At 36.7% G+C, this 27910-nt stretch overlaps 1 protein-coding gene across 6 annotated transcripts in view; it reads left to right on the top strand.

The window, feature by feature from the left end:
- CCDC171 (coiled-coil domain containing 171) overlaps positions 1–27910 on the top strand; it is a 148034-nt gene that overhangs the window by 12978 nt on the left and 107146 nt on the right. For 4 of the 6 annotated variants that reach the window (XM_074933253.1, XM_074933251.1, XM_074933254.1 and 1 more), the window contains exons 5-9: positions 22–203; positions 5078–5224; positions 16647–16739; positions 17886–18046; positions 23822–23960. In XM_074933253.1, coding sequence (XP_074789354.1) covers positions 22–203; positions 5078–5224; positions 16647–16739; positions 17886–18046; positions 23822–23960 — 722 coding nt within the window. The remainder of the gene's footprint in view (positions 1–21; positions 204–5077; positions 5225–16646; positions 16740–17885; positions 18047–23821; positions 23961–27910) is intronic. The other 2 variants (XM_074933252.1, XM_074933256.1) reach the window with 2 other exon arrangements.

The following is a 27910-nucleotide window of genomic DNA, read 5'->3' as shown; positions in this document are numbered from 1 at the left end:
CTCTTTTTCTGTAAACAATAGTATTCAATGAAGAACTTCAGCAGAAAGCGGCAGAGACTGAGAAAATGTTTCACATTGCTCAGCAGAAGTGGAAAGAACAAGAGCAAAGACTCGCAAGTGAGAAGAATGATATCCTCAGAACTTGCAACAGTGAATATGAATTGCTTCTTAAGGAAAGAACCAAACTAGAAAGTGTTTTTCAGGTATGAAATATTAATAGTTGGAAAGCTGCATGAAATGATGGCTGGAACTTTTTCGGTGCAAAGTGTGTAGTGGGTTGGGGTTTTTCTGGTTTGGGGAAAATTTCCACCAAATAGCTAAATAGTGCAGAATATTTCTGAAGAATATAGCTTTATACATTTGCACTTGCTCTGTGTCACAGTTTTCCGTGCTTTGATGGAATGTGTTGTGGCTGATTTTCATGGTAAACACCTAAACCAAGTTATTAATGCACAGTGGTAGTGAGACCCATTTGCACAGTCATACAAAGCTGAGTTTGTAAAATCAAGGACACTGCACACTTAGCTTCTGACTCTATTTCCCTCTTAGCCCAGTCAGACATCTAATAGCCTGTGAGCATGAAAATCATTTGTGTGATATGAACGCTACACACTGTCAGGGAACCCAAACAGTGGTGATGGGATTTCCAGCAGTGCATTGTACGTTTTTCACTCCGTGCCACATGAAAAATGACTGTTGTTGGAAATTCTGCCATTTGGTTAGAAAAAAGTAATTTAATAGTAAGAGATAGCCATATAATATGTTTTAGATCATGGAGTTTTATTCTTCAGGTAATTAATTTCGTTGTACTTCCTGAGAGAAATACTTTTCAAAGTTGAGTTGCGCTGGTGTACATAAATCCCTTGGGTGCTAAATGTGTAAAAAATAATAAAAATATGAACAGTTTTACACGTTTTTATACAGTCAAGCTATTCACATATTATGATCAACACATTCATATCAACACATATGAATTATGTTTTAAAGAAACCTAGTAGTATTATGGTGTGGAAGTGCTGAGTTAACATATCCAACTTTTATCTGCTCCACAGGGACTTAAACAATTACACAAGTATAATAATTTTAATCTTTTTAATTGATAATTAAATTACCTTATATATTAGCAATTTAATAATATGTGAGGAAAATAAAGAATGTATTCAGCTACAGCTGTCCTTTATGCTTTTTAAAAAAAGTGTAGTGCAGAGGTTCTGTTAAGGCTGATAGCTGTTTACCTATATGAATGATGTATGCAGAGAACAGATTGTTATCAAGAGATTCACTTTCTTTTATTCAGTGAGACTTCTTCCTTTTTTATATTCCTGTATTCTTCTTTTATACTTCTCTTTAAGATGTGGCAGACTTGTCTCAGTTGGTCTGAGGATTGGTCAAACAGTAGAAAATTAGCCCTGCTTTCTTCCCACCTGGTCAGCTCTAAGCCTGGGACAGTGCTGAACTGTCTTCCCAAATGACACAAAGCAATCCTCACCTGCCAGCTTGATAGTCAAGTTCTGACAGCAAACTTAACTGTTGTACTACATTATGGTGCAGTTGGTCAGATTCTATATGGCACCTGTAGGAGCAGCTCTTAAAAGATCAGGACAGACAGAATCCCTTAATTACGTGTATTCCAAAAGTACTGTTTACTGACCCTTCAGCTGTGTGAAGTCAGGATCTGGAAAGGGAGGTGTAATAATGAGACCCGAAGCAGGAATTGAGTAGTGTACAGACAGGTAGTGTTTCTGTCCATGGGCTGCAAAATGACTTGCATTCTTGTTATCTTAATGACCAGGAGCCCTGATAGTGGAGAAGGATCCCACTGAAGTAGATTTTCTCTGAATGGAGGAGAAAAAGGAAGTTCCCTCCTATCCACAAAATTGCTGGGGAATGGGGAGATGTTGAACAGTGCTTTGAAGGAGCAGCAGGAGGACTGTAAGGGAGTAGTTAAAAAACAAAACAAAACACCCAAAGGCTAAGGAAAGAGAGGGTTTCAGAGAGAAGCATGAGCTGATTGACAGATGACCCCCCAAGGTCCTTCTCAAACCAGCAGAAACATGGTTCAGTTCTCATTCAAAGTCAGTGTTTAAAAATGTAGGGTTAAGTATAGGCTATGAAGAAATGTATTCTTAGATAGAGTTTTCTATTTAAGTTGCCAGGTAAAGTAGGCGGAGTGGAGCTTTGGCTCTGTGTTCTGGCTGAGTTAGGTTGAGGAGGCTTTGGAATGGACTTGTCTTCTGTTCTAGACAGTGTTTTGTAGAAGCTACATTCAGTGAGTTTAATACTGTATAAAAAGAGCAGTGTTGGAGAGTTACACTCTCTCAAATGTTGTTTGTCCTCACATCAAAAGGAGCAGTGGATCGCTTGGGACATTGTGTTCTCTGTCAGTGGATGTGTATTCATTCAGAAGTAAAGGTGATCTGCAGAGGCAGGTGTTTGGTAAATGTATTAAAGCTAGAAACTTGTTCACTCCAAAAGTAAATGCAATTCACTGCTAGATGTCAACTCTTAACTTGCTGTTGTTGCTTGAAAGCTTACTTGATGTGAACTTTTCAGTCAAATTTTAGAAGGGTCTGGGTTTATAAATTACGATTTCAGATGTGTTCCAGTCTTTTGCTTTGTGTATTTACAGGACTGTTTTAAATACTTCTATAGTTATGCTGACTTGTGAAGTGAAAGCTAGATAAAGGGAATTTAATTTTGGTCTTAATATGCACATAGAAATGAGATTCTAAGCATGTATGCAAATCCTGGTTGGATAACCTGCACTTCATGAACTGTAATTCTGAACTTGGCTATGAAAATGCTGAGACAGGCATGGAAATTAAGTCAGCTTAACCTACTGAAATTTGTCTCTTAAGATATGGAGGGAAAGTAATCCTCTGCTTTCTAAGAGGTTTGTAGTGTGCTCTATTGGATGTGCTTAGCATGCCATCTGCTTCATAAGATGGAGTGCAATAGTAAGTGAAATAGCATCACCTTGTGGTTAGTCAGAATAGAGTACTCCTGCACAGAACCACTCAGGTTTTCCTTAGAGTGCTTGTGAAATCATGTTGTTTATACACCCTTGCTAAAAAATATCAGCCATGTTTTTCATAAAGAGATACAGTACATATGTATATGACATGCAGGTATACATGTGTATATATATATATTTTTTTTTTTACATGGTGAAGTATGTTTCTTTTTGAACCTCCTAAGTGCAAGTGACTGCTGGGATAGTATTGCACAGTTTCATACCAAGCCTGAAAAATTTGGGGATTTCTTCAAGATTCTGAAATCCTACAACTCATGATGACTTGTATAACAAGCTCGATGTATTCATGTCAGTTTTAGTCTGATTAATGTTAACTATGTTTCCAGTATAAAATATTTTTAAGTCTTGATGTAGTATTTTCCAGCAGACTGTGTATTGCTTACTTCATGCATGCTTTTCCCGACTCGCTTTTGTGAATATCTGGAAGATACATCTGAAGAGATAAATATTTCTATCTTTCCGGTGTGGATAGAGTGAGAGTAGTCATATATTTCTATAAAACTCGCTAATAATTTTTTAGTATGCTGTTGGGAGGAAACCTGTGCATAGGCTTGATATTACAGGCAAAGTTAGAGGACTAGCTTAAATTCATCCATATCCAGGTATACTATTTTTGAAATATTTTGATTTACTGAGGTTCCCATTTTTTTCTTCACATAACAAGAAGCATGCATGTGAAACTTATGTTTTCAGAGGATGGCAAAAAATTGTGCCATACTGCCTGCGCATGGAAGAAGAAAGAAAATAAGTTTATTTTTTTCAGTTACTAATTGGTAACACTTAGCACTGTAGAAGAGTCATGATTCCCTTATTGTTATGTTTGAGTGGCCAAAACTTTCAACCTTTAGTCTGGAGGAACTTCTGAAATTCATCTTCCAGACTTTGGGAAACACTTGTATTTCTTTGATCTTCATGTATAAACATAGTTCTGTCAAACTTCAACCTTCTGAAGAATCATTCTATATGAATAATTCATTTTCTCCTCCTCCTTCTCCATTCTCTGCAGATGCCTTATGATTAGTAATTTCTAGGAACAAGATTATGTGATGTAAGAGTAATAGCACAATTTGAAGACCAACTGGTTTCTTTTCACAAAATGGCTCTTGCTATCATATTGAATAGGAGTAAATGAGCAGGAGGACTTACTGTAATCTTTCTGTGTTTTGCACAGAAAGTAATTTTAACAAATTGGGTCTCCAAAGGTCCTCCAACTAAATCACTGGATTTATAGCTTGTTTCTGATGCTAGTTACGGAAAAGCTTATTCCTGTTCACTGGACCAAAACTATTCTTTTTGAGACTTCTGGGATCTCCAGCTTAAGTATGGGCTAGACTACTGGGGGTTCATTATTTGGCTGCTTTCCTCTGAGCCTGAGGTGGTGTGAATGTGGATTTAGTAGCAGTGACTCCACAGAGCAGCTGAGTCCAGTAGTGTTAGTAATTATCCCAGCCTGTAGCTTGGTTCAGCTTCTGAACACAGAAACTGAAGTAGGGAATAGCTTGGTTATTTTATTCTGCTGAAAACTTTACAGTTCATGTAGATTTTTTTTTTTTAAAGTAATTAAGTTTCTAGATGAAAGGCTTTCTCAGAATAGCAGAAATTAAGATATTTAGTCTATTGGAGTAACTGTTTCTAAAAATTTCAAGTTCTGACAATTAAAACCAGAACAAAATAGAACTTCTGCCACTATGTATCATTTTGTCAAATGCACTTAACTGTTTACCTCTCTATCATTGCCACTGAGCTGTTAGAGAGAAGGAGTTTGGAAGACCAGCCTTGTACTCTTTAGAGGGCAAGATTTCCTGTGGGGAATTTGCTCCAGGAAGGTCATGTTCATAGTGGTTTTCTGAACCAACACATTTTACCTGGTGGTGAATGAAGAGCATGTCTGTTGGGTAAATGGTTCTGTTGAGGTGCTAACATGTTAGATTTTAATAACCTGTTATAATGCAGTCTCCATTCACAAACTATTCCTCTTTTGAACTCTTTACTATAATGCTGTATCTTAACAAAAGCATCTCCTAATGCTTTGGTTTTTTCTAGGAGCAGAATAATGTACTGCAAAATGTACGCAAGAAAATGAAAGATATGGAAGTGGAACACAATGACTGTACTGAGCTGCTGAGGCGCCAGGCCAATGACCTTGAATACAGTGCTGAACGAGAGGAGCGACTTAAAAAAGAACTTGAAGTAAAGCTTTTTTGACTATTGCTGTTAGTCTTAACAAGCACTGACACCCTGAGCAGTTTCTTTTTTGAGGGATGGAACCTCCCAGTTAGACTGTGAATTCTGTGTACTGGATTAACAAAACATTGAACATCTGTTTTGCAGAAAAGGCTGAATGCCACTTATACTGTGTGCCTGATTTGAGATTGATGTTTGAACAGCAGATGAGAAAAGGTTTATGTAAGCATGAAAACAAAGCTAGCTTTTCTTAAGGAAATGTGTATGTTTTCCCTAACCTCTTAATTTGTCTATCCTTTTTGGTTTAAGATTTTGAGAATTAGTGAATTTATGATGTGGAATCTGCTGGAGCTGAGAAAGTCACCAGATGTGCTAGGTAGAGAGAATAATGTACTAGAAGGTCGCAATGGTGTTATGACAGCCTCTTCCTATCTGAACTTAAATGCTACAGGTAGTTTTAGTTTGCCCATCTGCTGGGTGACACCTGTTGCTGAGGAGTCTGAAGTTGTAAAGCCTAACATTTTGTAAATGTGCTCCTTTTACTAAACTGCTAGTTCTCCCCAAAGTTTCAACGTCTTGTTTGTCCGCTGATAGGCTTTGTAGTAACTATGTTATTTGTATGTACAGTCTAGACCAAGAATGTCTTGGTAGAACATTTTTCACTGAAGAAAAGCATAGTGACTCGACGATTCTTTATCTCAATGTAAGTTTTCGACCAAAGGCATCTTTAAATATTTTCTGTAATGGATTTTAAAGAATTGGTACTTGCAGGATATTGGGGGCCCTCAAAGGAATAAGTGACTGCTGTGATTTAACCACAGGCAGCAACTAATCACCACACAGCCACTCACTCTCCCCACAGTGGTATAGCAGAGACAACTGGAAGACTTAAAGTGAGAAAACTTGTGGGCTGAGGTAAAGAGAGTTCAATAGATAAAGCAAAAACCACACATGAAAGCAAAGCAAAACAAGGAATTAATTAACCACTTTCCACTGGCATGCAGGCATTCAGCCATCTCCAGGAAAGCAGGGCTCTATTACCTATGACTTTACTTGGGAAGACAAATGCCATAACTCTGAACATCACCCCCCTTCCTTATTCTTTCCCTGGCTTTATATGCTGAGCATGATGTTATATGGTATGGAATATCCCTTTGTTCAGTTGGGGTCAGCTGTCCCAACTGTGTCCCAGGTCTCCCAACTTCTTGTGCAGCCCCAGCCTACTTGGTGGCAGGGTGGTAGGAGGAGCAGAAAAGGCCTTGACTCTCTCTAAGCTTATAGTAACTACTGCAAAACATAGCCCCATACTAGCTACCATGAGGAAAATTAACCCAGCTAAAAGCAGCACTGTTGACGTACAGTTTTCAGCTGTGTGTGTTCTCTGTTATTTTTCCCTTAAAGGCAAAAGAAGTGTTTAAGGCATTGATTATTAGGTAGGTAGAGCCCTGCATTGAAGATGAAGCACATACACAAGAAAATTCCTACAGGGACGATCAAAGCTTGTCAGCTAAAAACACTGACTTATTGACCAACAAGGTAGACTTCTGTACCCTCAAAGAGATCTACAGGAAATCTATTGTCAGGTATTGTGAGACGCCCATATTGGCCTAGGCAGAATTACCTTCAGTTGAAAAGTGCTGTGTACTTGAAGTTCCAATAGCCCTTTTATAAACAACAGTTTTTGCTTCTAAGTACTTGAACAAGGGCTTTTTTTTGTGTCTTCAAGGCCTTCAATCTATTAACATAGGAATAATGAGCTGAAAGGAGGAGGAGTAAGGCACCAAATTATTTATCTTCCTAAATATTTTGGTGTACTCATCATCAGTAAATTTTAAATGGAAGCACGCAGTTCCTTGAAAATTTATAACTGTTGTGCCCTGGTGATGATTTTATTGGGAAATGCTGTCTATTAACCACAATCAGCTAAGATATTTTAATTGCTGCATAATTTTTATTAAATTTTATTAACTTACAGAATCTCTTAATAATGTCATGAGAAAACAACATATTCACACTGCAGAAAAATCAGTCTTATGGTACTTGTTGTAAGTATAGTTATTTAAGCAGTGATTAGGTAAAGCATGTGATGAAACCTCTTGCATTTGAAAGTTTAAGCAAGTTACCACAAATCCCTGTGGATTAAAAAAAAAAGTCTGTTAGACTGTAGTGCATATGTTTTATTCAGTTTGCATCTTATTTCACTATCTCAAAAGTAAATTGCATGTATGTAAGTGTCTGAAAGGGCCTACAATGATAACTTACTCCATACTTGAAGTGAGAGATTAACTAATGAGCATCTCTGAAAATAGCTTTATTCTTTAAGAAGTAAAAGCACCAGGAATTTCAGACTTTTAATATTGATTGCTATAGACAGCATTGATTACTGCAGACTTCATAGTGGATAGCGGACTCCAGAGTTTGTGACGTTAGCATCATCTGCATATTACAGAGTGCCAGTACCCTTTATCATTGTTTGTGGAACAAAATATTTTCTGCCTTTTTTGTGGTCATGAAAGGCTGCAGGAGTTCTGAAGTTCAAAATCCAGATTAATCTAATTTAGTTTGTTCTCTCACCCATAATCCTCTCCCTCAAAAAATTATATACTGAGTAACAGTTTAGTATTAACAATTTGAAATCTAATTGCAACCTTTCTTTGATTTATAAATTTATTGTTGAAATCTAATTGTGACTTTTCTTTGATTTATAAATTTTTTATTCCTCTTCCTCTTTAACCTTCTGGAGTTCAATCAGGCAGAGCAATTCTCTATTCTTCCTGATGAAACAGAGTGGAAAGACCTCAACCGAAGGGACCTGCTCTTCATCTCTCTAGCTCAGTTATTGGAACTTGGTCTTGGAGGCTGTAAGGGGGGGATATGTTCAAAGTGTTCAAACACAGACTTGTTGCATAAAGGAGGGGAAATGAGCACAGTCTTCCCCTTCTAATTTTGTTTGAAAGGAAGCACTCCCCTTTTAAAAGGGCATGCTGCATTCTGAAGTAGAAAGAAGTGCTTCTGTGAAGCCAGGGTATTGTTGGGATTTAAATACATTGCTGTCAGTAGAATTTCTTCTTTTCTGTCTTAACAGCTGTCTCACTAGCATGCTGGCTTCTGTGGATTACATTCTTAGTTTCCGTATTCTTCCCATACATTGTGGTAGAGGCATTGAAGAGGGGGATTAAAGCCTGGGCAGTAGTTTTCACTGTGTGCCAACATACCAGTGTCTCCTTGCATTTCTGCCCGTCTGGTGTTACTCTCGCATAGTTCTGTGGTGTTCTAGCTGTCAGTTTAAACCTCCTCAGTGTATGACAATAAGTATTACCCACATTAGAAATGTGGATAAAGGTCTGATAACCAGTCCTGTACTGTCAGCTGTGGTTAAATACAGTGTATTTTTGTCTATGATGTAAGTATTTGAGAATGATTTCATTCAGATACAGAAACATAAAAGTAGTACACCCCAGACAGAATGGTCCACATTTTTTCATGAAGCAGCCCTATATTTTTTTAATCTCTATAGAATTTTTAGTTTATAGATTGAAATTTGTTTTTTGTGGAAAAATGGTCACAGGAGAGAAGTCTTATTTCAACTTCCATGCAGAGTACCTTGTGTTAATGGGCATTTGATTAGAAAATGAATTCTTAAGTTCTTGATGATGGCACCAAACTTCTTAAGGTGATTTGTGTGAAGAGTAGTGTAATTCTAATTAAAAGGCAATCTTACAATCTTTTGTTATACATTACTTTTTGATATGCATTGAGGATGAACTTTTTTTGGAGTTGCCAAAGCTGTTCCTTTACTACCCTCTGCTGGACATAAGGGAGAAGTCCATGGAAAAATACTTGTCTTTCAGTAATGAATGGAAATTATAAATTTAGAATCTTTTTGTAGGATGACACTCTTAGGAAGGATTATATCTAATAGACTATATTATAAAGAAAGGAAGGTGAAAAATATTTGCCTCCCCACCCCCTTCTTTTTATAAATAGTAGTCTGGTTTTATCCTTCAATCATTATTCTTAACATGGTCTAAAAGAGGACATTACTTGTTTTTCAAATTAGAAAGGAAGAGAAAGAACAGTGGCAAGTTTCTGTAGACTCTTCAGTTGAAACGTATCTGTTCATACAGTGTCTAATCTGCTGGCTTTCCAGTTTGCAGTGATATCAATGTGATGTACTGTTGCATGGACGATGAGTCCTTCTGAAGTAGAACACATACTGTACCAGAAAAAATTAAATTGGGAACCTTATTATCATTCTGTATCTTTAGCCTAAGATTCAGTAGTCCAACAAGTTCTTGATGTATGTGTATTGAACTCATCAAGATATTACTATTTATGATAATAAATACGTTTAGCCTTCAGTTCCATTGCTCTGGAAATATGATTTCTTGGGAATTGTAGAGCAATTTGTGTATAAAAATAGTGTTTATTGTGATGTGTCTAGTGCCAAAAAAGCTGGGTGGGAAAGCTCTTTGACAAACAGTGGAAGAAAAGGGTATATGAATTTTGCCATGAGAAACAGAAATACTTGTTCATAAATTTCAAATTCTTTGTCTTGCTCACAGAAATGTAGTGATTTTTCTATTATTTGTTTTATGTCTTTAAATCTTCCAGCTCTTACTAAGCTGAAGCTTAAGGTGTCTCAAAGCTTTTAAGCCTTTCTCATGAGGCCTGAAAGTGTCCCATAACTTGGTCCATTTTACTTCTGAGTATGTTGACATATTTCTGAGACTTTGATTTACCATTCAAAGACCATTCCTTTAGCTTTCATATCACCTTTCCTGCTACTCTACCTGTAAGTATACTGAGCTTTTAATACCCTGCTAAATGTGTCATTTTATATTAGCTTGGTAATGCTGCTGTGATGGGGAGATGACTGCAAAGAAGACTTGAGTGAAGGTCCCTCTGTATTTGCAGAAGGTGTATGTATATGCAGTAGTTTAAGTCTATGAGTGTATCAAACTTTTTACTATATCTAAGTAAGAGAAGCACGAAATTTAGGTCCCATCTAAAATCAAAACACTCCCCAACCTGCGGACCTACTTTTCTTTACTCATTGTTATTTTCACCATGAACTGCAGTTTTGGGTAAGTTACGGTTCTCATAAAGAAGACTTGAAAAATCTCCAAGCAGTGTGACAGGGGACACATTCCTCAGCCAGTTAGCAGTGCTATTGGTTAAACTTTAAATTGATGACTTGTCCCTACTTTATCCTCTGCTTTCTAGTGTCTCCACAATGCACAACTGGCATCTAGGAATTACAGCTACTGAGACTGTCTAGTATGTTCTCTAAGCACTGCAGTTTTCATAATGGTATCTGTGTGGTGGCTCCAAAGGTCATGTTTCTCCAGTGACAAGCTCATGGACCTAATGGACTTCCTCTCTGAGAGGAGCTTCCTCTTTATCATCTCCCGTGTCGTCATATTATTTGAGTTTGAAGGCTGTTCATTTTTACCTTGCTATCAGACCAAAGTTGTTACTGTTGTATGTAGCCCTCACCAGGAGTTAGTAACAAGCCACACGTTAATCTTGTCTTTGTGCATGCATAAACCAACAGTGTCAGTTCGTGTACTGTGAAGGGGTTTACCAGCTACTAAGCACGAGAACCAAAAGGGATGTCTTTTTTCCCTTCAAGTTACTGTAGAAAGGGAGAGCAGTTCAGATGGGTTTACTAACTGCAACTCAGTTCCAGATTGGAATGGACTTGGACTTTATCCAAAGGCAACCAAACTATATGTTTATCAGCCTTAGTTTTTACTTTTTTTTCTTACCTAAAGCCAAGCATATGGCTTATTTTAGAGCCCCCCATACCAGTGTAGTTGTTTATATGTTGTTGTGCAGGTCAAGTATGGCTCCTCTGTCGATGAGACATGTTACTCTAGACTTCCTATACAGGAAATGTTTACAGTGAGGGTTGACTGCACTCCATCAGGTTGCAAGAACTTACTTCAGTGCTTAAGATTTTTTTGCAGTTAAGTAACTTTATAGTTACTTAAAGGCGCTTTATTATCCGGACAGGAGATGGCTCCACCTTACCATGATCAAGAGGCATCAGCATTTCTAACACTAGGTGGAAGCGGTCAGCATATCTCCCAAAGATGTGCTTAGACCTGACCTCCTGATTTGAATGATGAGTCATAGGGAAGTGCTTTTAAGTAGGAAGAAGTAAGATATACCTGAATATGGAAGCACATAAATGGAGTGGGTGGATGGTGATCCAGATTTGATGTACTTGTGTGTCCTCTTCACTTAAAATTATATCTTGGCTGAGCATTTCACACAGGGATTGGACCTCAGCCATGGGGAAATGTAAGTATCCTGACAACTTGTTGGTAAAATGAAACTGAAAAATCTTGTAGAAGTGGTCTAAATAGAAGCAGAAAAGAGAAAAACTACTTCTGTTACTATATCTAATCTTAGTAACTGTTGTAAATGCACTTTTCTCTTTTTTCCTGTTTTCATTGTTGCTTACCTGATTTTGATATTTTGGTGTTTTGACTGGTTTTGATGTAAAGGCAAATGTCAAATGATTGCATTTTCGTGGCTGTGACATTGTGCAAATGTAGGATACTAAATTACTCTTTCAGTATGGAATGCCCCAGTGTTCACAGAGACTGGTACTTAGAGCAAGTGTCAGGGACTGAAAAAAGGGCAAGCCACAAAGGCCAGTTTGGAAAGTGGTACTGCAGACTGTTAGCATGCAGAAAATGTGTCCTAGAAACCACATTAGTGTTGACATGCAATAGAACACTGGAAAAAGAGACTGAACTGTAAGGGATTAGACTAAACATATAGCATGGTTGTCCACAAGTTCTAAGGCTGTCATTGACATTTTCTTAGTAATTTTTATTTGCTGTTTCTCAGAACTCACAATTCTGTCTGTGCTATCATGGAATCAGATCCCAGATATCTTTATTTTTTAAATTAAGACTGAAATTGACTCAGCTTGAATATCTGAGGAAACTTTGGAGATTCCATGAGTCTGTGTGTGGTATCTTAAGATATCTGCCTTCATATATCCTGTTAGGTGCACATGGAAATAATGAGTGCCTGAATCTTATTGACTAACCAGTGTTTTCAGCGTTGGATAAGCAAACACTTTGTAACCTCCAGGGAACCCAGTTTTTGGATTCATACTTGAGATCAATTACTGTGACTTGGACCTGACAAGCTTTACAAGCTGAAGCAGAAAGTATTCCCATTTGACTCCCAGCTGAGAGGCTGTGGTCTGGATGTCTGTGGCCTGCAACCTTTCTCTCTAACTTGTTCTCACACAGCTGCTTCTTTTTAGACAGGCCTTGTGTAAAGTTTTTGTCCACATATGGTTCAGTAAGGATACTAATTCTCACCTTTTGTCTGATTCCAAGAATTTTGCCTGGCTAGCAGGATTCTGGTACCAATGTCTTTCTGTCCTGTCAGACAGGAACACTAAACTTCTCATCCCATTTATCTTTTTGGAATTGTAAGTATGGTGTTAAAAGTTAGACTCATCCCTCATGTTTCTTTCTTTCCCTCTCAGAGTATGTAATGGATCATTCTCACTGGTAAAGCATTCAGCTTCTCATTGTGAAGGGAAGTGTATATTAGAGCCTGTTTGAATCTTTACTAGCAAAATAGACAAGATTTTCTATGTAGTGGGGTTGGGTTTTTTGCAGCTGTCTTGTTTGCAAATAAAACTTCAGACTCAGCTTGGGATCAGGTGCAACTTTTATGGCTGATGTGCACTTAGATAAACAGCAATTCCAAGATTTTCTTTAGAGCGGTCTAAACACCTTTAAATTTCTTGATATTTACTAACTCTGTATTGCTTTAGTAAAGCTTATGTTCTAATGGATGGTTAGATATCTCTTACGAAGTTTTAAATTTTCCCACTGATTTGCTGGCATCTGAATTGGTTTAAATTTGTTAGATATAGGGTGAACCATAAGCTTCAGCAGTCAAATCATAGAACCCAGGGAAAAGAATATTTGCTGCTCTACCAGATACAGACGGCATCAACATGACTCCTCAATTTACATATGTAATTTTTCTGCAAGCTGTTTTAAGCATCTGAATCTCTTCTGGGTAAGACAGCTGCTTATACTGGCAAGCCAAGATTAAGGTTTACCTGACTAATCTTAAACTTTTGAGGAGAACATAATTCACTCTTCATCTCTGGCTTCTAGCAATACAAAGAATTAGCAGCAGTTCCTGTCAGGACCCTGGCAGTGTCTTGTCTTGAATGAAAAGACATTTTATTTCTCTCCCTAGGTCTTTGTTTTCTGATGTCCAGTGAACTAATTTAAACAAACTACTGGTATGAGGCAAAGCTTTAAAGAATTGGAGGCTAGACAAAGGTGAGCTTTCAAACCAAGAATAGGACATTGAAATTCTGAACCTTCTGAAGAAACACCAGGTTTGAGCAAGTCAGTTTTCCCATGCCTTTATATGGGAGTATGGTCTGTAAGATAAATCTGTCAAACATACTTTGATTTCTAGTTTCTAATTTAATTTCCCTGTGTGTATTGTCTTGAATCTCTTTGAATACTTTCCATTGGATACCTGTCAGGTACATCTTGCTCTTCTTTGGTCAGTGCCTAGGGTTCATACCTCTTCTACAGTAGGCTAGACACATTGTCCTACTTGCAGTTAGAAGGCTTTCTTACATTCCGGAGATGATCAAGAATGTCTGTAGCTGAAACACTAGTTTTCCCAGTGCTTCTCTTATAGGCATGCTAATTCTACAAGTTAATTCTTTGGTGACTTGTGGCAACTCAAGCCAGTGAAACATCTGCAAATATGTCTGGTTTTAAATGGAATTGCTCTTACTTCAGACAGCAAGAGTGATATGTTGGCATTATGGGTATCTGCTTGCTCCTGCCTGTCTTCCCTCCTTGTCCCAGGATTTTCTTAGAACTGAAGTGTCTATATTTCTGGGAGTTTGTGTTTCCTTTGGACCATATCTCTTGTCCTTCCTTGCAGTTACTGTTCATTATGTTGGCTCAGATTGACTCTACTTTTAAAGAACTGTAACAAGAACTGGTATCTGTATGTTCTGTTTGGGAGAATGTGATTGCTCCAGTTTTTCATTCTTGCACATGCCCTCACTTAAGCTGCTATTTATTCTTTTTGTTTTTATTTTTCTTCTTGGGACTGATGGAGTCCAACAGTTCTAGGGGTCTCCATTTGAGAGGGTAATTTAACCATTTTGATAGTGTCTTGCATCTCTGGTTTCAGCTGAAGAGAGGCTGAGATAAAGGCATAATTCTACTTTGGACTGATGTTCAGGAAATAAAATAAGGCTTAGAAATCAAATGCACTACAGAACTTGTGAATTAGTAAGTTATGCCTAAAAACCTTACTTGCAGAACCACTTTTTTTCTTTTTCCATTTCAGTGTTTGCTGTGAGAATAGACACGTTGAACAAGCCAGCCAAATACAGGAAATCATTTTTTCTCTTAAGGGTATGCAGTGAAATAATCTCAGTGAAGTTTCTATTTCTTCATTTTATTGTTTAAAAATTATGTTTCCCACTCTAAATGTTGTGATAGGTACTTTCCTCACCCTGTTCTTTATTCTCTTCAGGCTTAAAATTATTTTCAGGCTGACTTTCAAAATGATATTAAAAAAAAGAAATGAAATCCACATCACTTATATTTATTGTTCAGTGACTACTTTTACTAGGCTGGCAGTATTCTGTGTAAAACCATCCTGTTGACAGATATTGGAGGATGCTAAGGAGTCCTTCCAAACTGAAGCAGGAAGTAGTTTGCAAACTCTACATTAAGGGCAAAGGGTAGTAGCAGCTGATGTTTGGAAGAAGTAATACTGCTTAGACTCTAAATCAAGCTGGTTTTGAGCATAATCTTAGCAACATGGAAGTAAGGTGGGAGTGTTTGTGCAGGATTTGTGATTTTTTTTAATTAGGCTTATTAAGCAGATAAACTTTGCCTTTTCCCAGGAGTTTTAAGCCTTTGGACAGATTTTACTGTGGAGTAGGTTTGGTAAGCTCGGTGCTGTCACTGCTTTTCTCTTCCTTCCATGGACATACATTTCAAAAGTCTTTCCTTTTGTGTGTGTTTATGATTTTAAATTTAAATTTATTGCTAAGAGCTTGTATTTTAACATCTGTTGTTTCTTTCTGTTCTTTTAAATGTTCAGAATGAAGATTCAGTCTATGTACTTGATACTTTTACTTTTCCAAAATCAATAACTTCGATTGTATTTATGTAATCTTAAATATGCTTATGTTAAATGACTTTTTAGTATTAATTCCTTTTTCTTGATCTCTCTGATTTAACTTTAAGCCAAGAGACATTTTGGGATGAATTTTTCTTCTCAATTCAGTTATTGGTCAAAGTGAAAAGATTTTATTGGTAGAAACCAGTGTAGTTAATATTGCATGTGAATTTCCATTATAGCAGATCTTTAGTTACTGCTTTTGGTAAAAGTATTTTTCCAAATGAAATTCTATGTCTCTGGACATACATTATCTTTTGTGTTTATTGTAAAATGAAATAAATTTTTTCAGCTTGGACCACTTTAAAAAAAAAAAGTTTAGTAAAAATATAGACTACTTCATGAAGTTTTTGTAGGCAATCCAGATTTCCAGTTAGATTCTTAGCATAGTCATTTGCATTTTTGTGCTTTTATAAGCATTTTAAGAATAGATGAGAAAGACGCAACAGTTCAATTCAGAGAATCTCATTTTGCTTAAACTATTCGTGCATGTAGAGGTGCTCTTCTGTGTCATGACATGTAGTAACTCAATAAAGTGGTCAGGATGTTTGTTAGAAGAGATTTTGAACATACTGGTAACTGCTAGATAAAACCATAACAGAATAGTTACAGCTAAAGTAACACAGTACTTATAAAAAAGTACTAGGTTAGTGCTTTAAAACTTTGCAGAGTTTACAGATTTTTGTAGTATGGAAACTATGACTAGGGTTGCAAAGCAATCTGTTCTGGGCACCCTAATTGGAAATCAGCTGCCAAAGCCAACATGTTTTTGAGGAATTCTGTATCTTCTCTGCTTCATCTGTCTCATCACTGCAATTATAGATATGATATTGATATCTCATTTTATTTCGGAACATACAGGGTGTGGTAATGTTGCCTCAGGTGACAGCCTTGGTGAAAAAGCAAATAGTTAGGGAACAGGTGGAATATTTAACTTGGTCTTTCTGTTTTCTACTCCAGCTGCAGTTTTCTTGATTGTAAACAATGCAGCAGTAACATAATGCTACATTATTTTCTTTAAAAATAATAATTCAATATTCTAGATATGTAAAAATGATTTTTATATGCATTTCTTGGTATGAGTCTCACAGTTCTAAAGTACAAGTAGTTCAGATACATCAGGTTGGTGTATGGTGTCCTAATATTCTGAATAAATTGTGTCATGTTTATCATCTCTCTGCACCTAAATTTATTCAAAATGTACTTCTAGGCAGCTACAATGAGAATAAAGAAACTGGAAGAAAACATTGAAGCAGAGAGAGCAGCACATTTGGAATCCAAATTCAATTCAGAGGTCATCCAGGTAAACTTTGTTACGTATTTTGTAGAAGTTTACAGTAAAACAGCTGATGAAGTTGAAAAGATACCATCGTCCAAAAATGTTGAGACCACTTAATTGCTTCAGTGAAAACACTAGGTTTTTTCCAAAAAGTGTCAAATTTGTAATAGCTAATATATAAGAGGAGAGAATAGAAAAATATCTGCTTTTGGGGCAACTTCCAACTTGTCTGAGAGTGAGAGTTTAATGCATCCTGAAACTTCAGTTCCAAATATAATTATTTAGAGTATATTTCAGCTTCAAACAAAGTTATGATATCTGCAGTTGCCAGTAAAGATTGATTATATGAAAAAAGTAGTATATATACTCGAGTATTAAATCTTTGTATTATTAAACTGTATCACATGGAAATTGACCCAGTAGGCAATTATAGTTTATTTTAAAGAGCAAGTGAGAAAAAGCTAAATGTCGATTGCTTAGTAATCTCATACTAACAAGCCCTTCACAATGGACTTTTGAAAAACTAAGGGGAAAAAAAAAGTAATTTTGGTATCTTTTTTTATTTTCTGAGTAACAAAAAAAAGTACTGCCATTCTTCGGTCAGTTATTTTCTTATTCTCATGATTTTTTCTTTGTACAGGCACTTAAATTTTTTAAAGTGATGATTAAACTAGTAGAAAGGAAAGATTTAGTTTTCTTAATTTCCTCTGTCTACTTTTACAACATAAAAGGGAACTGATAAGGTAACATTACTTAGAGACTTATCTTTTATGTGTGAATGACTGGTAAGGTTTTCTTCCTTGCTCATATACATGAACAAACTTCGAGTGTGCTTTGTGTTGAGTGGAAGTGTAGCCTTTACTGTTAATCCCACACTTTAATGTCTGCTAAAAATTCCACTGCAAAGCTACAGTAATAACTGAAAAAGGAAAAACCCAGACACCACCAAAGGAGAATAAAAGGTGCTTTTGGTCAGCGTTCTATTTGTCTCTGTCTTGAACTGTATGTATTCATACATTTCTACATGTGTTCAATGCTTTCTGTTTATATACTTCCATATAGAAGTAACAGACTCTAGTTACCTGTAAAGCAGAACAGAATATAGCATAGCTCTAAAGATCATGATAATTTTTTCTAACTTGCTTTAATTGCTTTCTTATCACTTGGTAGTTAAGAATTCAAGACCTTGAAGGAGCTTTGCAGGTGGAAAAAGCCAGCCAAGCAGAAGCCCTTTCAGATTTAGAAATGATCAAGAAAGAGTTCAAAGAGGTAGAAAAGGCATATGAGAGAGAAAAACACAATGCCCAAGAGAACATGGAAAAACTCAATATGTAAGTTACCTTTTAAATTGATTGTAAAATGGCAGTAGACAACTTGAATACCACTTACAGTTTACCTTCTCTATAGACTTTTCAGTCACTAGAAAACAAAACAATCTGATGCAATTTGGCAGATCAAGCCGAGGTTCAGAACCTTCCATTTATAATACGTCCATATCAGTAACCATACGTATTATGGGTAGGTAGAGAAAATAACTGATTTGTTATAAATTATTTGTCAAAGCAAAAATGTTGAAAATAATAGTTTTAATAGGATCCTGTCTCTGTTAGTGTTTGGGAGGAGTCTAGGAAAACATATGTGGTAGGTTTAGGACATTTTTTTTTTTTCCTGTATACACTTACTTTATTATGAAAACATTAGTTATCGCTTCAGTGAGCTAGATGACTCTTTTAAGTCTTCTGTCTAGAAGTTTTGTATTACTTACGGTGGATAATCTTTCCTTTCACCTTTGAATGATTGTGGAAAGTTTTAACTTGGTAATGAAAAAATGAAAAAGGGTGTAGACGAAATTACTTGGAATGGATTCCTTTCCTGCTCAGCATAATCTGCTGTGTCGGTGGTGGTAGACAGTTTTTGGAAGAAGGTCTTTGTTAAATTCCCCAAGCAGATGTAGGATGAACTGTACTGAGTCTTCTTCCCTGGATTATTCTGTTATTAGTATGAATATGTTCTGAGAATCAAGGGATGAAAATAGAGATAAAATGTAAACTAGACACATTTTTGATGGTGGCTTAAACATCAATTTAGGAATTTTCCAAGCCATTAAAACTTTGCAAGTTTTATCACGAGGTCTCCTTTTTAAATTTTAAATTAGTAATGTTAGTTAAAAATTGTGAAAACCCACAATCAATAATTTTCCAGTGAAATCTTTGATCTCTTAAAGATACTCCTCTGTATTAGATTATTCAGACCAGCATAAGGATAATGGTTAAATACTGAATTACATTGCTGCTGCATTCAACAATGTTTTGTTTCTTATGAGAATCTTTTATCTAGATGTATGAAGCTGTTCCTTCGAGAATTGAAGGGTTTTGTGTTTTAGGACAGTTCTGGTCCATGAAAATTATGTTTTGGAAAAATGGGAAGAACAAAAACCTTAATCCTCAAAAAAAAAAAAAAAAGTTGTTTTTTAGGAACTATATTTCTTTGTCTGAAATTGCTGTAGAAAATTCCTGAATACATGTATTTGTTGTGGATAAGACTAGGAAATACGGTTCTTAAAGTTATGGTACCAGTTGTATGAGGAACTTTGATATTAGTGATTATAGAGAAGTAAGTATTTGAGTTATTAAAATGCAACAAGAACCTTAAACAACCTTTCCTTTTTCCTCTAAACTGGATAACTGTTCAACAGTTCATTCCCAGGAAAGAAGATTTGTCCTATTTTGGTTTTTTTTTGGTACTAAAAAGAATTTATGCCTACTTAAAGCATCTGTTATGTGTGTTAATTGGATATCAGAATAAACTTTGTCTAATATCTAAACAGTACTTTTCACTATTTGCAGGCATCTGCTGATTCAGGCAATTATTCCTAGCATCTTCTGCCAACTGAATTTTTTGAAAACAGATTATCTTTTGTGATTTCAGAGAATGCAAACCTTTCCATGAAAGTTAAAACAGTTAAACAGCTGGTGGTTTTGTTAATAGAGCTTGAAGAAACAGAAACAGCCTGAAATTTTATTAGTGCAGACACCTAAATATCCAGAGCTCCATAGAAATAGGTAGTGAAGGTCAAGCTTTATCTCAGATGGATATCATATAGTCAGTTCCCCTGAGGTAATTACATGGGGTAGGCATGTACTGCCTCATCTGTTTTCTGTGCCTTTTTTATTCTTTGAAGCATACAAGTATTGGTAACATTGGTGAGTATCAGTGATTGCTTTCACTGGATCCCTTCAGAGAGAATACAAGAGCCTTTGATCTACTTACCTTAGAAGGCTGTGGTCCTTCGACTCTAGACAATGTCAGGAGCTTGGCTTTTTCTTTTAAGCTATCATGTGGTATACTAATATATTTTCCCTTTTTCTGGAGGAGTCTCATGAGTTTGTCTTTAAGCCTTAGTCTTTGGAAAGTCTTGGAGATTTTAATTTGTTTCACTAGAACACTTGTATATCTTTTTAGCTGGACTTGATGGATAAACAATACCAAAGTTTGAAGCTATACAAAGCTGTGAGAATTTATTTTCTCAGAAAAAGATGGTTGTAATAACAGAAACTAAGCAAATAGGCTTTTCTGGGTTGCATAATTTATTAATTACCTTAGAACCCAGTAGTACTATGTAAATTGGAAGCAACATGAGATTTGGGTCTCCATGTGAATTTACTTTTCTTGAAGAGTGAGAGCATGACATAGAATAAATTGGAACTGCTGTGTTTCTGAAAGCTTTGGGAGTAGAAGCTACTTTGGGGAACTGAAACAGTCAAGTTCTGTCTCTTAAGAAGTAACCATTTACAGCTAAAAGAAAAAAATCAAGTGATGCTGAAGCAGAAGCATGTAGGTATTTGGAGGACTGGTAAAGTAATCCTTAAGCTAAAAAGATATGTTGATCTATAAATCAAAATTCAAGAAGTGACAATATTGATTCAGAAGTTTAAAAGTTGTAAAGTATTTTTGAGCCATTTGCATTACTTTCAGTTCTAGTGAGACAGAAGTGATAGGAGAAGAGACAAAGAAATGAGACACCTGGATGTTCCCACTGCTAAGAGTTACACCAATGAACAGTTCATATCAAAAGGTATTGCAGGAGATCTGTAGTCCAACCTTCTGCTCAGACCATGATCACAGAATCACAGAATCATCTAGGTGGGAAAGGACCCTGGAGATCATCTAGTCCAACCGTTCGTCTAGCACAGTTCCCACTTACAGCATATCCTTAAGCTCTAAATCGACGCTACTCTTGAACACCTCCAGGGATGGGGACTCCACCGCCTCCCTGGGCAGCCCATTCCAATGCCTAACAACCCCTTCTGGAAAGAAATGCTTCCTAATATCTAGTCTGAACTTTCCCTGGTGCAACTTGAGGCCATTCCCTCTTGTCCTGTCCCTTTCTACTAGGCTGAAGAGGCTCAAACCCAGCTCTCTGAGGCTTCCTTTCAGGTAGCTGTAGAGGGCGATGAGGTCTCCCCTCAGCCTCCTCTTCTCCAGACTAAACAAATCAGTTCCCTCAGCCGCTCCTCATAGGACATGTGTTCCAGACCCTGCACCAGCTTCGTTGCCCTTCTCTGGACATGCTCGAGTCATTCAATGTCCTTTTTGGAGTGAGGGGCCCAAAACTGAACACAGGAATCGAGGTGCGACCTCCCCAGTGCCAGTACAGGGGTCAGATCCCTTCCCTGTCCCTGCTGGCCACGCTATTGCGGACACAAGCCAGGATGCCATTGGCTTTCTTGGCCCCCTGGGCACACTGCTGGCTCCTGTTCATCGGGCTGTCTGTCAGCACCCCCAGGTCCCTCTCTGACTGGCAGCTCTCCAGCCACTCCTCCCCAAGCCTGTAGCGCTGCTGGGGGTTGTTGTGGCCCAAGGGCAGCCCCCGGCATTTGGCCTTATTGACACTCACACAGTTGGCCTCAGCTATGAGAGGAGATTGCTTAGGCCTTCATTCAGTTAGGTCTTGAAAACCTCAAAGAGTGGAGATGGCACAACCTCTCTGGGAACCTGTTCCACTGTTGACTGTCATTAAGGTGGAAAAAGTTTCTCCTTGTCTGAACCTCTTTGGATTTGATTTGTGACTGTTATCTCTTGTCCTCTAGCCATACATTGCTATGAAGTGACTGGCTGCATCATCTTGATAGCCTCCTTTCAGATATTGGAGGACCTGTTATACACCGTGAGGTTATCTCTTGTCCAGCCTGAACATACCAAGTTCCATGAATTTTACATGTGCTTTAGCCTCCGACCATGTTTGCGACCTTCCCCTGAGCTCACTTCAACATTTTTCCTGTGTTACAAGGGAGATACGTGGTTGAAAACTGGTCTAGATGTGTGAAATGAGTGCCAAATAAAAGGTGATTAATCACTTCCCTTGGTCTTCCAGCTATGCTACTACTAATACAGCCCAGGATGCTGTTAGCTATCTCTACTTGTATGCCGTGTTGCTATTACATTGCTAGTTGTTCCACCTCCCTGTCTAGTTCTAGGGAATGGCAGCCCTTCTCTTGAGTGTATCAATTGTGTTGTCTTGTGATGCCCACTCAATTCACTGTTATCTACAAACTTAATGAGACTGCACTCTTAGCTTAATCCAGGTGATGGATAAAGATGTTAAACAGATTCTAATACAGACTTCTGCAGTATTTCACTTGTTACCAGCCACTGCCATCTGAGCTTTATCATCAGACCTTTTTATCAATGTTGTAATTCACATATCTAGACTGAAGTCCTAACTTGGCTATAAAAATACTGTGTGAGACAGTACCAAAAGCCAGGATAAAGTTGAGTTATAATTAATCTACTTGCTCTCCATTTGTCCAAAGATCTGATCTTTTTATCATGGAATATAATGGGGGTTGGCCAGACATAATATAGCCTTGGTAAATCCTGACTGGCTGTTCTCAATCACCTTTTTCTTTCATGACCCCAGAAACTGGTTCCAAGAGGACTTGCTTCATGATCCTCCTGGGACTGAAAGGAAGCTAACTGGTCTGTAATTCCTTGGCTTGTCCTTTTCCCCTTTTACAGATAGATGTGTGACATTTGCCTTTCTCCATTTGTCAGGGACCTCCCCGAATCTCTGTAACCTTTCATAGATGATAATGAACAGCCCCACAGACATTGGCCCTCTTTGCTAGAACCTTTTGAATGTAGGTGAGCTGGCCTCTTCAATTCCTGTGGATGGAGTTCTTACAAGTAATTTTGGACTCAGTCCTCACCTACTGCTAGCAGTTGTTCTCCTCTTTGAGCCCTTTTACTGATCAGAGAGGCTTGAGAGACCTTGTCAGGGAAGACTGAGGCAAAAAAGGCATTGAATGTGGTGACCTTCTCTGTGTCTGCTGTTGATAAATTACCTGATCTGTGTAGAAGCAGGTCCATGTTTTATTTTCTAAGTTAATGTAGTGGTAAAATCTCCTTTGTCATGTGTTGCAGACTTCAATTCTAGGTTAGTTTTTTGGCTTTCCGGACACCATGTCTACATAGTCAGCAATATTTCTAAATTCTTTCTTGTGTTCCTGTCCCTGCTTCTGTCTCCTGTATGCTATTGTTTGGCCTTGTTGCTTTCTCAAGAGTTGCCTGTTTAGCATGCCAGGCTCTTTATATATATGTTTTCCTCAGTACCAGGAGGACTAATATAGTACAAGGGCAGTTTGAAATTTTGGGAACAGTCTGCTGGTGGAAAAATTTGAAGTCATGGTATTCTGAGTAGAATATAGTCAAGTATGTGGAAGCTTTAGGAGCAAGCTTTGCACTCTAAATGAGGGTTGATTATGCAAGATGTGACATGGTCTTTCTGAAGACAGCTACTGTGTTAATTAAAATATGATGAATTGTTTATTGCGTATAATTTGGAGGCCATATCCAAATGTCCAAATGAATTTGACTGGAAGCCTAACACAAGCATAGGCAACTAAAAAGAACATAACCTCTTCTTGAAAAGCCTTTCTTAGAAGGAATATCTAACTTTCTTCAGTTAAAAAAAAACCAAACAGCTTCAGAAACCATATGATGTGCTAACCTGACATGTGCCATATCCATTGATTACCTTTAAAGGTGTATAGTATACTTGACAAAAGTATTTTTGATAAAAATACTCTAACATTGAAACTTTCCAGATTAGAAAAAGACTGTTGCTCCATGAACAAGCAAATGAATGAGAAGATTGAGGAAAAGAAGAAGGTAATTAAAAACCTTTCTGAGAAATTAGGGAATAATGAAAAAACCTGCAGAGAATTACATGAGGAACTTGCAATGGTAAGCCAAAAAGCCTGTGGCATTCACTGTTTGGGTTTTTTTAAATGTGACTGTAAACATAATCTGCATTTGCTGTGCTGAGCTGTGGAAGAATTCTCTGCCATTGTGTTACTTTGAGTTTACTTACGTTACCTTCTGTAAAATGTGAGAAAATATAGCTAATACACTGAGGAAGGTTATTTGGAAATGTATTTTAAGTGATATACCATGTATTTAACTGAAGAGGTACTTGCAGAAAACAATTATTTAAAAAGTATGACTATGACTAATGAGTAACTTGTGTTTGCATTCCTAACAAAGAAAGCAATTTGTAGATATGGGTTATTATTCCTTGTGGATAATGTCCTACCTTTCTACCCAAGTGTTTTTCTTCTTCTAGCTTTCTTAGCTACCATTGTAGGCTTGTTTATTTCTATTTCACATACCATTTTGGTTTTAGTGCAAGTGTTTGACTGTAAAAATTGCTTGAAAGTTGCTTGTTTGAAGTTGACAAAGCAGAGGGATTTTTTGTTTGTTTTGGTGTGGATTTGGCACGTTAGATGTCTTTTACTGGCTTATTTTCTGAAAGCTTTCTACTTTCATAAGACTAATTGGAGTGTTCCCACTGTCTCCACCCACTTCAACTTTGAATAACAATTTTGTTATCCTGTTGCATAGCAGCAGGGATGAAGCAAAGTCTTCGGATATCTAGAAAACTTTCCTTCCACTGTGTATTTGCAATTTTCAAGTTCCATTGCATTTGCAGTATTTCTGTACTTAGCCAATGTAAACTTTTTTTGGTACTGGCTTGCAAGTGTCTCCTCTTCTCTCTTTTGGAGCTATGAGTATCATATGTAAATGTGGTCTGTTCCCTGCTGCTGATAGGCCTTGTGCTAATCAGTGAGCAGGAGCAGAAACCTGCATCAGAGGATCTTCAGACTTGCTGATGTCTTCTGTTCAGTTGATGGAATTATTTTATACACTTTCTTAGTGTTATCCGTTTCCTAGACAGATTGCTAACTAATAAATTGAAGAAAAATCAAATGAAAAGCCCCTCTTCCCTCTGGGAGAATCACAGCTTCTTCCATGCAAACATGTATTAAAAGGCATTTGCTGGCTTAGTTAACCTGAAAAAGTAATCTTATCAGGCATTAAAAGAATATGAAGAGACAAAAGCAACTGTCTCGCCTAACTACAGTCAGTAATGATTGCTATTTATTAATATAAAATACAATTCTAAGCTGAAAAATTTCTAATAGGAACCTTGAGTACTTGCTAGCTATCGCTGTGATGAGTTTTTGTTTTGTGTTCTTAGTAAAATATATTTTATACTTGATAAGAATTCAGGACAAAATTCTGTTCATGACCAAGGTTTCTGGTAGTGGCAACAGTATTAAATGGTGTACTCAAAATGAACATTACATTGCTGAAAGCTAAAAAGCAGAATAGATTGTCTCAGTTAAAAGAACTGTCTTATTCATTGAGTCGGTTGTTTTAATTGTTATACTGGAATGATTTCAAACCACAAGACTGTCTTGAACAGGTAATAAAAATACTCATTTTCTGAGGAGTTCTATTAGTGGTCCCCTATGGGATTAGATTTTTATCACCTTGGATGGCTTTGTATTTTTCTTGAAGACTTTTGTATTTGTTTGGGAAGCAGAAGTGCCTGTGTGTGGTCTTGTTTACTCAGTCTGGACAGCTTTTTTTGTTATTTTTCTTCCCAAAATGAAAAAGTGGCAGACTCTAGCAGAAACTAAGTATAGATAGCATTTAATATACTGTTATTAGGCTTCCATATACCAAAATTGTGTGAAAATGTCAGTGTGTTCTTTTCTGTTCATTTCCCCCTCCTGCTGTCTTGATCTATTCATTACTTTCTTGTATTTTATGCTATTGTTAGACATCCTGAATATCTCCTTTTCACTCCAGTCTGATAGTAGTATATTGGTTTCTCACTCTACTGCTAAAAAACAAGCTAATGTTTTTGTTTGTAAAATATTTGGGAAATATAACCAAACTGGTCAAGGCTCTTTAAAAACAAAGAAGCAGACTTATGCAGGGACAAAATATATTCTTTGGAAACTTTATATGAAAAAGAACTTTTTTTTTTTTTTTTTTTTTAATGGCTCTATTGAATGTATAGTAAAGTAGTTATGCTGCTTTTAATTTTAAATATCAGCATGTGGCAGAAGTTTGCCAGAAATTTGCATGGATCAAATGTGATAGGATCTGTTGGTATCAAAGAAAACTGCTTATGAATGTTCAGCATGAGCAGGGTCTCAGGATATCCATTATGTTTTTCTGAGGAAATTGGTCTCAAGCTTGTCATTATTTCCACCTAGGGTTTTAAGAAATTTTTAGTTTGAAGAATAGGAATTTGGAAGAATAGTCATTGTGATTCAAAACTTGTTTTTAACTGAAAAAGCCCTAGCTGTATTCCTGCCCCATGGAAAGAGTAAGAGGTGCCTCTAATAGTTTTTAAAGTTACTTAGGATATTTCTGTTTCTGTCACCTAGTAGTGTATGGTCTGGACAAGTGGGAGATGTTGAACCTTTATTTTATGAGAAATATACATTGAAATTTGGGGAACTTGCCAGTTCATCAGAATGCATATTAGGAAATTGAAGTAATTAAAAATAAGTGTATTTTAGTATAAAGTAATTTAATTTGAAAGAACTGTGTATTCATTTCTTTCCATTTGTATAGATACTATCAGGAGTAGCATAGTTAGTGTATAATAATAGATTATACCCAGAGTTTGTCTTTTTCCATGTGGCATATAATTCTTGTAGCTATGCATGTAGTCATGCACTGTATGCATCTCATCTGTCTGTAATAGCCTTACAGGTTATCGTAAACTGAATGTCAGAACAGAAGTGTTTGAGACTCTAGTTCCTGAACATAGGCATTAACTACTGTTCTTCAACAGGAATGTCTTAAGTATTGACTGAACAGTGAAACACCCTGAGGATTATGATTCTGTTCTACAAATTCTATGGAATAGAATCTAGTACTCAGTGGCAAACTTGTAAATCTCATCTAGACAATATATTGTGAAAGAGCTTTTTCTTTGAATTTAAAAAACCCCAATGCACAGTCTCCATTAATATTGTGCTAATGATTGTTAAATGTTATGTTAGCTCGATTTTTGTTTTGCTTATCTTAACTGAGTGGAGAGTTCCTACCCAGATACTACTCTGTTAATATACTAATTTAAGAAGATCAGTCGGACTGAAGCATATGCCTAAATGATCTTCTATGAAGAAACCAATGTTTGAATTTATTCTGGAAATGGAGAGGTCACTCAAGCTGTGATGTCCATTTGTTTGAAGACAGGCATCTAAAAAATGCTATTAAAGTTGCCAGTTCTTGAAAAATTGACTAAAAAAAGCTAAACACAAAAAACAAGATACTTTATAATATTCTCTCACACCAAAAGGTTGTTACAAATCTGTCTTTATGCGACTAGAATAGTTCTGTATAAAGCTTGAGCATTTTTTATTAATTTCATTTCAGATGGTTAAAACTGAGACACTGAATTTCTTGAGAAATTGCGTTTAATTTACACATGGCTAGACACTTTTTAAAGACTCCTCTCTAGGCTTTGGAAAGTCTAGCTAATACAAGAAAATAAACTCTATTAAGTATTCAACAGCTAGATAACGAGCAAAAATAAATAAATAACAGCCTAAGGAAGAAGATTGTGAGTGAGTTATGTTTTGGTTTTTGTCCTGCATGGATTTATTATGCTTGGTTGCTTAAAATTTGTGCCACTACTTTGCTATACAGAACATCACTTAAGTTTTTTTTTAATTGTGGAGCAGTCATTTGGAGCCTGTTTCTATAAAAGCTTTAATTTTGTTCCCCCAAAGTCACACCTGGTAAATATCATGATGCTTTTGTAAAGAATTTACTCAGGTGGTTTTCAAGAAGTATCTGAACATATTACTTTCTGGTGGCTGTATGTA

Source organism: Athene noctua, chromosome Z (assembly GCF_965140245.1).
Source record: "Athene noctua chromosome Z, bAthNoc1.hap1.1, whole genome shotgun sequence".
Classification (NCBI taxonomy): Eukaryota; Metazoa; Chordata; class Aves; order Strigiformes; family Strigidae; genus Athene; species Athene noctua.
The sequence above is the reverse complement of the archived record's forward strand: the minus strand, read 5'-3'. Positions and strand labels throughout refer to the sequence as shown.